The sequence below is a fragment of the Chrysochloris asiatica genome, unplaced genomic scaffold (assembly GCF_000296735.1).
Source record: "Chrysochloris asiatica unplaced genomic scaffold, ChrAsi1.0 scaffold00266, whole genome shotgun sequence".
Classification (NCBI taxonomy): Eukaryota; Metazoa; Chordata; class Mammalia; order Afrosoricida; family Chrysochloridae; genus Chrysochloris; species Chrysochloris asiatica.
The window spans coordinates 1,806,954-1,820,226 of NW_006408784.1; the positions used below are offsets into that span (position 1 = coordinate 1,806,954).

At 43.6% G+C, this 13,273-nt stretch overlaps 1 protein-coding gene across 1 annotated transcript; it reads right to left on the reverse strand.

The window, feature by feature from the left end:
• Window positions 1-718: 718 nt before the first annotated feature.
• On the reverse strand, window positions 719-8,873 carry TMEM97 (transmembrane protein 97). Its single transcript, XM_006878237.1, is given in 5 exon segments — window positions 719-796; window positions 799-879; window positions 881-1,158; window positions 2,414-2,558; window positions 8,748-8,873. Coding segments are annotated over 5 exon segments (708 nt in total).
• Window positions 8,874-13,273: the final 4,400 nt, after the last annotated feature.

Consider the following 13,273-nt stretch of genomic DNA (forward strand, 5'->3'; position numbering starts at 1 on the left):
AGAAAGCTAATGGAACACCAAACTGTAACGTACAGCGGCCCTGTACACATACACACCCTAGACATGCTATCTCCAGCTTCCCCTCCCCCCACTTCTGAGAACAAGATGGAAGGAACGATTCAAATGTACTAGGAAGGAGAAACATCACTTGGCCCAGTTTCATGTCAGGTTTGAGCTAACAGACCAGAGGACAGGGACAAATAGGTTATGGTCTCTACAAATTAGAAGACTAAGAATTGGAAAGATGAACAAAATGACTTTTAAAATCGCCTAAGACAAACCAAACACCTAGTTTCACCCGTTTCTGACAGAAAGTCATGCTTTGCAGTATATTTTCTCTCCTTTTTTTTTCTGGGGCAAGGCAGGAAGGGGAAATAAGATACCATACAGTTCTGGAATGACTATTGCCTCCTCATAACTACAGAGCAGAGTAGAACTGCTCTGTAGGATTTCTGAGGCAGGTATGAACCGCTGACCTTTGGTTAGCAGCCCAATGTCCCTCCAGGGTTCCTTGGAATGAGTTTTAAAGAGACATGGACTTTAAACGGCCTGACACATTCCACTAGTCAATTTGTTGTTAAGTGATTGCCTGTCTCTGGTCTGGTTTTGCTCTAAGTGATCCTGAAATGGAACGCGGGCCTATTACGAGGTATTTGGCACCACTTCCCTACAGCCTGTGTGCCTACCTCTGGCCAATGTCGGGTAATAACAAGGCTGTTCACCCAGTGCCCTTGGAAGGTGAGGTCTGACTTGGCTCCTGCCTGCATCGTGCTCTTGTGCACTGCTGCTGGTGAGTTTGAAATGCTGCTGAAGACAGGGGTTCTGAGCAGTTTTCCAATGAATGAGTTGAATAGGAATATGCTCTGTGGGCATCTTTCCCTCTGAGCCCATGGTAGTTCCCTCATTTTTTCTTTCTTTTCTCCTCGTACTTGTAGTGGGGGCTCCGCAGCATGAAAAGGAGAAGCATGAGAGGGATGAGAAAGTAGGGGGCATAGACACATACAAGGGTGAGTCGATCGTGGAAACTCTTGGGTCCTTGTCCTTTGAAACTGGCTTTGGAGAAATCCTCAAAGAGCAGCACGGAGAGAATGGGGATTAAAGTGGTCATCGTGTGGACAGAGTAGATGATTGCTGGGATGCGGATCCACTTACAGCTTCCTAAAGTTATCAGGGGAAACGAAAATGAGAAGAAGTAGCTTTGTTCATGACTTTTTCCAAGGGCCAGAAGTCATACTCTCTTCCCTGTCTCTGCTTGCCTGCTCCCTTCAGTTCAATCGTTTACCTCTAAGTGAAAACTCCAAGCAAGTGGAAATGTGAGTCTGTGTTATACCGCCCAGTGTGCAAATCTCTGTGTTTTGGTAACAGCTCAGATTCACTAACTACTAGAGAACTTAGGGTGGTGGTCCTGAATACAGCTAAGAAAAACTTAAAGGGGCAAACGGCCATTACATCAGATTGGTTTGTTCTAAGATGTGTGTGTGTGTGTGTGTGTGTGTGTGTGTGTGTGTGTGTGTGTGTGAGAAGAATCCTGAGACATCTATTGTATACAGGGGAGAGGAACAACCCACCCAAACCAAGCCCACTGCCATCGGGTCGTTCTCCTCAGAGTTTATAAGAGTAAATCTTGTACGGAGCAGACAGCCTCCTCTTCTTCCCTTGGGACAGCTGGTGGATTTGAACTTGACCTTGCAGTTAGAGCCCATTGCTTAACTCACCATGCCACCAGGACTCAAATGAGCAACAGGCTCTACCAAAAGATAGAGTCAGTGATTCAAGGGGACTCTAGTGAGAAATACACATTTTCAGCTGTACCAGCTCAGTTACCAAGATGGTACGGCCGTCTGCTTTATAAATGCATCAATTATATGGGAACACTTACAGAAAATATTTTAAGTGAGAAGTTTAACTCTTTAGGCATGAGCTTGACGCAGCTGTTTATAAGTCAGTATGATACTACCCAAGACACAGGTAAGGAAATGCCAACTATACAAAAATTAATTCTGCAGGGGTTAAAAAAAAGGAAGGCAACCACCCACCCTTCAAGTGGCCTCAGGTTTTTGGAGTATGAGGAATATTTGTGAGACTGAGGTAATCAAACAGTCTAGGGGACCAGCCTCTGCCCAAGCCCTGCTTGGTCACTCCCCACCCTGACTTTTGTTTAGTTATCTACTTCTTTCCCTTACCTCATGTCACATCACATCACTGCCTCTTTTCTTCCCTAAAAGACATTAGCCCAAATGACACTAAGGTCCCTATATAAACTCTATTCTGGCCATTCCCATTAGAGCCCACACTGCTCCAGAACCCACCTCTGTCAGGCGTACAAACTACAGGAACCACCACCCTCTCTGTCCCCAAAGATGTCAGAATCTGATTTCGGAGCTACAGTGTGATTTTCCCCACATTTACCAACCTTTGAAGAAGGCATACGCTGCAAAGGGAAAGAAAGGCAGCTGAAATAGAAGCTCACAAAACAGTATGGGCTTCAACCACACTGGGGGATCCTGCATCAGAGGGTCTTTGAACTCCTTAGCATACCACTGCAGCAGGTTTCTCAACTGCAAAAAAAGAAGACAAAGCAGTAATTCATAACGAATCACAACTATCTGGGTTGAGTGGGCTCCATACCTCCACCTCATCTGAAGACACTTCTAAAGAGTCTCACTAACCAGATGGCACCCCTCAGCTAGCTTTTGCGATACAACCCAGATGGCCATTTAGTAACTGCTCACCAGCTTTAACTCAAGTGTTACCTTCCCTGTGAGGCTTTCCTCAGCTCTTCTGGCCCCTTCTTTGAACAACCTGGCATTGGTCTGTAACTCCATGAAAACACATATCCAGGTGTGTGGCCCACTGTCAAAATCAACAGTACCTAGCACTTAGCAGGTTCAAGATACCTGCTGAATGAACAAACATGACATTTCTGCCAACATTACCAGTCTTTGTAAAGGACAGATGTAAAAGCTCTCCTGATATTTGTCCTTTCACAGTAGAAACTATACATCAAGCTCTCTGAAGGTCAGAGTCCCTCAAAATAAAGAAATGGATTTAATTCCTTGCCCTTTGGTGGGGGAGAGATATTTAACCTCTGTGAAGACAGGATTTTGGACATAAAAGTTCCTCATCTTTCTTTATTCAACTCATGGCGGCCTGGTGTATGTCAGGGTAGAACTGTACTCCCGAGAGTTTCACTGTCTGATTTTCCAGAAGTGGCTCACCAGCTCATTCTTCAGAGGCATCTCTGGGTAGATGGGAACCTCAAGCCTCACAGTTAGCAGCTACGTGTGTTGACCATCTGCAATACCCAGGGACTTCCCATTCTTAACTCCCCAAATTCGAAAAGATTTTCTTTTAGGTTATTTGTTGGAAGAACAAGCTCAGTCCCAAACCACACACTATCTAGTTTTAGGCTATGGCAAAGCTTGAGAGTTAGCAGGATTGGTTCTGGCTTGGGCCTCAGCCTCACAATTCCCCAGCCAAATATAAAGATGCAGACCTCTGCTGGTGTGTCTATAAGGCAAAGGAAGGAAGCAGGTGATTTTGAGGCTGCCTGGTTGGTGCTTTTCTAAGAGCTCAAAGCCTCCTGCACTCCAGTTAATGTGTTTACAGTAGGTCTGTCATATTTAACCTCCTGAGATAGCTTTGTCCTGAACACCTGCTCTTAATGCCACGTAACTATGATAAAATAAATAAAGAGCGCCAATGTCAGATTTTCAATTTTCCTGTTAATTTTTAATCCAAAGACAAGGCTCACTATTGTGAAATACTATGAGGCCTCACTGCTGATAGAGAGCCAGCTTTAAGCAAATACTCAGATACATCCGTTCTGTTAGCGTAATCCTGACTTCAGAAGAGCTCTGGCTGGATAACCAATTCATTGAGCAATCAAGCTCTAATTTGTACTTGATTTGAGATTGAAATTCATGACAATTCTCTTTGCTTCCTTCCAAGCATTTTTCAGGATAGTACCGTAGTAGAAAATCATCATAAAGGTTAAGTTAATGAACCTCTCCAGGGGTCTTCTCAGATTATCTGGGAAATGAGCATTTTGGACTAAATGTTTCAGATTCTTTTTTGCTTTCTAAATTCACTTAACAAAACGAAACAATGGGAAGGTTCTGTGTGCTTTCAGAGATTCACTATAGGATTTTAAAAGCATCGTGGTGTGGTTCACTTGAGCAATTCATTTTAAACTCAATTTGTAAACAATCTCTCTCAGCCACCTATGTCTTTTTAATTTTTTGTTTTTTCTAATAGCCTGTTATTTTGGTTTCAATTGAATTGGGGAACACTTGAGTTAAAGAGTCATCATCTATTTCATAAAGCGAGGCGGCCCTGTCCTGTATGTAGCAGTCATTTCTGCAGGCTGAGATTATAACCAAAACTTTAAAATCATCTACCCAGCCAGCACTCATAAACCATCTGTTCAGTGGCTTGGCTGCCTGGACTGATGGCTCGGTGGAACAGAAAGCAGAGACCCACAGGAATGGTGACAAGCATGGGACCTAGGGACAGAGTGTCTGGCTCTGAGGAAATTCCTAATCTCATTAAATTTGTTTCCCCTTCTATAAAATAGGGATAATAATAATGCATACTACACTAGCCACTCCTTGAAAACCCTACACAGGGTCGCTATGAGTCAGAACCGACTCAACAGCACTTAACAACAACTTCATTACCGTTACGATTTAATACATATACAGTCTTTAGAGCAATATCCAGCATGTAGTAAATATTAAGATTCTTTGAATGCAATAAAATGTTATTTTGAGAAACTCAAGTTTAAGCCTATTAAAACATTAGAATGTCATTAATAAGAATCATTAGGTAAGACAGAAAAAGTAAAAGGATAAGGAAATTGTTTCGATTTACACTTGACTCACATTTGACTTCCCAACTCACCACTGTTGTCAGTTTTAAACTCACCTGGCCTGAATATCTGGATTTCTCAATGATGGATTGGGAATTCCTACTGAAGAAATGGCATTTCTCTACTTTCGAATAAGAGGGAAAACGAGATCTAAATTCACCTGTTTTCTTTGGCAGCATTTTTTTTTTTTGGTCCTTCTTCCAAATTTTATTTTTTTATTGTTGAGAATACACACAGCAAAACACACAAATTCAAGTTTCTACATGTACTATTTAGTAACAGTGTTTACAGTCTTTGAGTTTGGTGCAGCCTTTCTCAACCCTCCTTTTCCAAGTTGCTCCTCCTTCTTTAATGCAGACTCATTGCCCAGTAAGGTTCCTATCTAATCTTTTGAGTTGCTATAATCAATTTGATCACAGATAGTTCTTAAAAGAGCATAATGCTCAAGGTAGACCTTTTTTTACTAAAGTTCAACTATTGTTCAGTTTTAAGATGACTTCAGGGGCTATTTTAGGTGTAAGTGTTAAAGAAATATTTCAGGGCAATAGTATCAGGGGTTCATCCAGCCTCTGTGGTTCTAGAAAGTCCATGAGAATTTGAAATTCTATTCTAAATTTTGCCCTTTTTGATCCGAATCCTTTGATGGAATCTTTGATCAAAATGCACAGGAATGGTAGTGAGGTGCCACGCAGTGCTAGTCTCATGACCAAGGTGGCAGTTCGTTGTTCATGCAGCTTTTATTTTAATAGAAGTAATGCTGTGCTCCTCTGTAACCCTGGCAAATGACACTATGAAATGTTTCCCTTTCCATGTTCAAATCCAAGTTCAACTCTCCTACTGTTTCATAATATAGTGAGAGCTTTTCCAAATGTTTATTTGGCTCAAACCAAAAAAAAAAATACTTAATTTGAAAATTGAGTTTGACCACTAACTACAAGACTTTCGAGAAGCTTTTTAGTTCTAGGGAGAAACCATTCCTTTTGCATCGGGAGGAAGACGATGCAGATGCTATATGTTGGCATTTTCCAAAACGAATCTGAGAGTAACTCACGGTTTTCTATTACTCTTCTCTCGTAGTGAAGCAACAAAATGATCCCTCCTGCCCATCCCACCCAAGACATCAAGAATGACTAGTAAGAGGAAGAGAGGCTAGGCTGTGATGGAAATTGGAATCCTCACCTGTTGCTGGTGGGATTGTAAAATGGCATGGCTGCTGTGGAAAACATTTGGGCAGTTTTTCTAAAAGTTAATCATAGATTTACCATATGATCCAGCAATGCCACTCCTAAATATGTACCCAAAAGAACCGAGAGCAGAAACGCAAAATACCAAGACAGCAATATTTATTACATCATTATTCACAATAGCCAAAAGGTGAAAAGAGCTAAAATGTCCAACAGATGAACAGATAAATAAAATGTGGTACATACATTCAATGGACTATAACGTAGCCATAAAGAGACGTGAAGTCCTAATACTTGCTACAACATGGATGAATCTTGAAAACATAAATGCTGAAACAAGTCACAAAAGGTCAAATATTTTATGATCTCACTTACCTGAAATATCTAAATAGGCAAGTAAAGAGAGATAAAAGTTTTTAGTGTTTGTTGGGGGCGTGGTAGGAGGGGCTAAGGAGGGAAGGGAAGAGGACTACTTAGGGAGCACTAAACTTCTGTTAAGGATGATGTAAAATTTGGAGATTATAATGGAGATGGTTGAATAATCTGATAGACACAATGTATCTTTCCCACAATTAAAGAGTAAATAGAGCCTGGATCGACCCCGAAACTCCCACCCAGGTTCCTGTGTTGCTTGCTAATGCGGAGTTAAAGCTTTCAAACTTCATCAGTCTCTCACACAAGCACACACTGGGCCTTGCCCTTTTACATTAAGTCAACATTAAAAAAAAATAAAGTTGACATAACTTTACCAAATCAAATATGTAAGTTTAAATGGAACCTTTGCCTTGTTGGACACATTTTAATTGTAGCTTGTGACCAGTGAGAATGGATTATGGTAATTGTTGTTAGGTGCCATCGAGTCGGTGTGGACTCAAAGCGACCTCTTCTGCACAGCATATTCAAAAAGGATAAAGAAATCAACAACTTAAGTCTGGAATAGCTACATAGAGTGCCATGCAAATTGTAATTGTTACTACAGAGGCTACCCCATATGGTTTCCTTGTTTCCACAGATTTCTTCTGTGGAGCCATTGGGTGGGTTTGAACTGTTGAGCAGTAATTGTTTAGTCATCAGGGTTCCTACTTGCTAAGTATCAAGTATTAAAGGGACCCATCACATCAGATTACAAACAGGTGGTCCACCTGAGTTCTGAAACTGTGGCTCTGTTGGCTTTCTTTCTTCTGGGAAAGTGAGAGCTAGTGCAGAACTGTGCCTGCCCCTAGAATGAGTACATACTACCTGGCCCTATGTGGTAGACTGAATGATCACTCTCAAATAAGGGAGACCCAAGTCCTAATCCCTGGAACCAACTGAGGTGATAAAAAGGATTTGGGGGTGAGTTAAGGATCTTGAGATTATCCAAGTGGATCTTAAATGTAATCACAAATAGTGACTTTATAAAAGGAGGCCGAGGGAGCGGACTACAGGAGAGAAGAAAGCACTGAGATGACAGAAGTGATGGGGCCACCAGCAGAGGAATGCTGACAATCACCAGGAGGCGAGGAATGGATTCTCCTCCAAGACCTCCAGAAGGAACTGATCATGTCAACACCTTGATTCAGACTTCTAGAATTGTAAGAGAATAAAGTTATGTTGTTTTAAACCACTAAATCTGTGGTAATTTGTTACCGTAGCAATAGAAAACTAATACACCTTGTATATGTTTGAGCTTGCCCAAGATGCTCAGCCAGTTCTTGGAAGAACAAAGTCCCCAGACTGCAGTGAGGTGCACTTGCTACACACCACCTCTGCCTTTCCCATGGAAAGGACAGTCAGAGGTCTAGAAACAAAGAACAAAGAGGATTATGCGGTGGGGACATATTGGTGCTATTATGTGCCATCGAGTTGAATTGGGGGAGGGTTTTAAGTGCCATTCAGTTAGTTCTGACTCACGGCGGCCCTGATTAGGATTTCAGAGGCTGTAATTCTTTACAGAAGTCTAATCTTTGTCTTGTGGAATGACTGGTGGACTCGAACTGCTGAACTTGTGGTTTGCAGTCCAGTGCTTACTCTAGAGAGCCACTGTGCTCCCTTGGAAACACTGTTGTTAAATGTCGTCCACTTTTAATGACCCTGTATAGGGTTTCCGAGGAGCAGCTGGTGAGCTTGAACTGCTGACCTTGCAATTCAAACCGACCTTGCATAGACACCTGGAAAAGTTGATGGAAGTTATAGGCTGTCATCCTAGAGACCACAAGGCACACACAACTCTGCGTAAACATTGTGGGTTTACAGACCTCAGGTTAAGAACACCTGCTCTGCAAAGAAAAAGCATTTGAGAAGGAGCAGAGGCAAAATCAAATCTTTAGGTAGATTTGTTGGAGAAGCTAATTAATGCAAGGAATGATGAAGTAAAAGAGCTGAACAGATTTCAAAGGGCAGTTCCAAGGCAAAGTCAAGCATTACAATGAAATGTGCAAAGATCTGGAGTTAGAAAATCAAAAGGGAAGAATACACTCTGTATTTCCCAAGCTGAACGAAAAAGTTGAAGAGCAATAAAAGAGTCGAAGCAGCAGCAGGATCCGAGGCGGGCGGCTGTGGGGAGCGGAAAGGCGGCCCGATTTGTAACTAATTCTAAGTGGGTACGGAAGGAGGGGAGCTCAGGTGGGGTGCAAGGGCATTACGGTTATTGTGGAGCATGGAAGCCACAAACTCGACGACTGGTGGCCAGGACCGACCCGAAGGCCCCTCACCTCGACCGGGTAGAGTTCGCGCGGCAGCACCGTCTGCAGGTCTAGGAACACGGTGATGGGGATGTGGGAGAGGAAGTAGAAGCCCAGAAACCATTCCAGGCCGCGCCTGGCGCTCAGAAACCCCATCTTTCTGTTGTGCTGGGCAAAAGCCGAGGCTGCTCTTGCCTGAAAACCGCCGACGTGGGAAGAAGGCCGGACAGCACCAACACCCGGGACAGCGCGCCAAGGGCCCCGCTCCGCCCCTTGGACGGTTACGCACGCCGCGCCCATTGGCCGGCGAAAGCACAGAGGCGTGCGGAGCGGGCGGGACTCGCTTCCGGAGGCATACATTGGGTTTCCCGAGTGTAACGTGTCCGAAGGCGTTCCTATAGACTGTTCCATTGGCTACTGCCAGCCACGTCTTTGGCTCGGGGGTTGGGACGGCAGCAAGTTAGCCGTAATGCGAGAAGGGGGCGGCCAACCTGGGTCTTGCTCTAGAGCAATGCGCGCTCTAGAAGAAAGCTCCTACTACCCAGAATGGCCTCATTATTTCCCTCATTCACTCCATTCATTTACTGAGCTGGGCTGTGAAAGCTTACGGAGATGGAGCTCCCAAAGCAAGCCACAGTCCAGGGAGGGCCGGACAGTGCGTTGATTCGCACTACAGGCACACCACAACAAGATCCCTGTCTTAACTGAAAGTTCTAGGAAGCTTTTGAAGGATGTTAAGTACTCCACTAAATCCACTGCGGTCGAGTCGTTCCGACTCATAGCAACCCTGTAAGACAATGTATAACTGCTCCGTAGAGTTTCCGAGGCTATAAATTTACATTGGAGCAGACTGCCTCAGAGCGGTTGGTGGGTTTGAATTGTCAAAGGAGCTAGCCCGTCTGAATTAATAATAATAAGCAGCAGAGAGGATGGACTAAAAGGATATGTGAGGAGGTGGAATTGGCAGGTGTGGAGCATGAGGGAGGAGTCAAGCATTTATTTGTTCATTTAACAAATATTGCTCTTGATATATTGGGCCCATATACTGAGACAGGATGGGTGGAGTGCCGTTCACTGAGAAGAGGACATTATGACATTCACGGAGAAGGAAGATTATGACAGAGATGTGGGTTGAAAGGAAGGAATTCAGGTGGTTGTTGTTAAGTGGCATCAAGTCGGTCCGACTCATAGCAACCTTGTATAGAGCAGCTGGTGGGTTTGAACTGCCCGCCTGGCTATTAGCAGTTTAGTGCATACAGCGCCACGCCAGGACTCCAATTCAGGTTTCTTGTTGCTAAATAGAGTCGGTTCCAATTCATAGCGATCCTATACAGGATTTTCAAGGAGCGGCTGGTGAGTTTGAACCATCAACCTTGTGGTTCAAGTCGACCTTGTGGTCCAGTGCTTTACTCCACAGAGCCACACCAGGACTCCAATTCTGGTTTAGTCATGTTGATATTGAGCAAGCAATATCATTTGAGTGGGCAGTTGGAGGAACATGCCTTAAGATACAGATTTGTGGGTGAGAGTTGAAAATTCTAGAGTTGAATGAGATGGCAGCAGAGGGTCTGCAGGGGGGCCCACCTCCAGGGGTCAGAGGAGACAGGACTGACATAGACATGGACAACTGGAGATCACAGAAACACAGGGAAAGGAGGAGGGTCAACTGTGCTGGGGCAACAGAGACCAAGTAGGGACTGACTGGGACCCACTGGTGGCCTGTTGACAACAGTGATGGTGTGGTGAGGGCAGGAGCCAGGTCAGGCAAGCAAGTGGAGAAACGAGGCAGGGAGTGTAGATACTTGGTTCAAGAAGTATAAAGGTGCAGGTCTAAGAGAACTTATGAATAAGAGACTAGAACTTGTTTGCAGTTTCTGGGACATACGGAGAGGTTGTTCATACTGGAGAAACAGCCGGAAGTGACTCAAGGAGGTGGAGAGAATGGAAGAGTGAGTCAGTTCTGAGAAGTTCTAGCACCATGGGTCTAGGATAGAGGGATTGCTGGCAGTGTTGAGGGCCCACTTGAGGTTGGTGGTCACTGATCCCGCAGCTCCAATCTTCTAAGCTATGTGCTTTTCTCCAGCAAGGATCAGTAGTCTAGCATCTTAGAGAACGGTTACAGGACTCATCCAGGTTGGGCTCCAGTGATGTTGAGGAACTGAATAGTGTGATAGCTGTACCTGGACAAATAAGATGGAAGCTTGGGCTATTATGACAGGGGGCTTCAATGTCTGAATTCCTAATGTCAGAAAGAAGGTCTGGTCATGGGGAATGTGGCTGAAATGAAGTGAAGGAGAATCTTTGGAAATGAAAACAAGGGGAAGAGCGCCCAGGGTTTGGGATAAACTGAACACAAAAGCCACCATGGATGGTGGTGGCAAGTTGAGTGAAAAGGCCGTGAGCCAAATGCCAAAGTCTAAAAAAAAAAACCCAATAGGGAGAGACCAGAAAGAAGGTAGGCATGGGCTGAGGTATGACTTAAACCTCAGAGTGGAGGGGAAATGGTGTGGATGCGGCCTTGGGGAGCAGGAAGGCTGATGACTCCCCCTCCCGACCCTGAACTTGCAGAGTGTGAGAAAATGAGCAGCCTGTGCTGGAGAGGGCTACAGAGAAGCCAAGTCCTTGAGGGAGAGCCAGGTGTTGGTTTCTGGGGGAGGTGAAGGTTGAGCATATAGTGGAGTTTGTGAACCACATAGGAGTTTGGACTCAGGGCAGGAAGGGGTGCACAGAAGAGAGATGTGCAAGTTCATTCTGGGGTTGAGAGCAAACAGCAGGGACCAGCATGGCGGGCTGAGAACAGCCAGAACATTAAGTTGTGGTGTTTCCGGGACCTCAGAGCCAGCAGCCAGAGAGGGGCATTTCAGTGCCTTTCTTCCAGTCTCAAGGGGTAAACGATGTTCAGGGGTGGAGGTACTTCTTTTTGCAGAAAACCAAGAATGGGGGCTACTCTGCCAGAGGAGTGTGTGTGTGGGGGAACGACAAAAGGGAGCACTTTCAGGGAGTGGGGAGGAGAGCCCAAGGGGTCACCAGAGAAGGCTTACCACCACTTCCCCAATTCCTCCTGTGGAGGCCTGGGGGCGGGGTTCTCACAAACCTGAAGACTGCCCCATGCTCCTTACCTTGTCCTAGAGCTTGGCTCCCCTGAGGAGGGAAGCTCAGCTGTGCATGCAGCTCCCTTCTCCAAATTATTTGCTTGAAAGACAATATGAAGAGCTGGGAGGGAGCGTATAGTGACTTATATCCCCTATCATCTGGACTTCAAAAAGTCATGGAAAAATTCCATTTTCTTCCAATTTCATTTTTTATGAAATTTTATATTGCTTTTTCCTTCTTGAGTTCACATTTGTTTCTTTATATAACCTCTCACCAGCTGCTCCTTGGAAACCCTAGACAGGGTCGCTATGGGTCAGAACTGACTCAACAGCGCTTCACAACAACACAAGCCTGTATTGGAGTCCTGGTGTGGTGCTGTGGGTTAATGTGCTGGACTGCAAAGTCGTTTGAACAGCAAGGTCTGTGGTTCAAGCTCACTAGCTGCTCCTCGGAAACCCTATACAGGGTCGCTATGGGTCAGAACCGACTCAAGGGCACCTAACAACAAGAAGTGTATTATATTTTATTCTTTTATTGAAACCATCACATTTTCTGTAGCAAAAATAATTAGAATTTAAATGTTTCCTTGATCCTAAGGTTCCCAAGTGTTAAATTCTCTGTATTGAGTTTTCATTACAATTATTGCTGGTGTATGAATATACATTTTCAAAAATAACAAACATAAAAATTCCAATTTTATTAGGACTGCATTTCTTAGGATAAATGGAATTGCTCTTTTTTTTTTTTTCTCAGTTTTGTATATCTGGGAAATAGTATTCATAGTATGGGATAGGGTCTACTATCAATTCTATTCCTCATTTCAATTTACAAATTGAAATGTCACCAGAACTTGGTACATAAATAAGTAGATGTGAAGAGGGTTTTTGTTATATCATTGCCACTGAATTCTTTGACCTCCTTTATATGCCAAAAATCGTAGTGATTAACCATAAAAATATGTTTAGTGATAAATCCACTGGCAACTTGATTAGGTCATCCTCTTCATTTTGTTGAAAGCAAAGGACTGGAAACAATCTGATTTGCAAAAGGATTTATTACTCAGTCATTTAAATGACCTAATCAAATCTGTTACTCTTGTATAGAAGCAGCTTATTTAACTAGATAAAATTAGAAAAGGTTGGGAAAATAGAAACATTGTTAATTTCAACATTATCATTGTCATTGAATATTTTAAAATAATTTTTAAAATGTCTTTTGCTTTAAAAATATAACCTACAAATTCAGGTTAATTCTAATTCTGGAAAATGTCTACTACATAATGTAATTGAGAAGTCCTCACCGGCAAACCAGTCAAAACAGACTGACTTCTATTGAAAAAAGTCTGGCATCATTTAACTGATGTCTCCATGAAAACCATCGTGATTCTGAAGTCTAATTCTAAGACAGAGCTGTGCTATGAATTTGTTGCCTGGGTGAAACAGTTATTGCCAAGTCACAATATT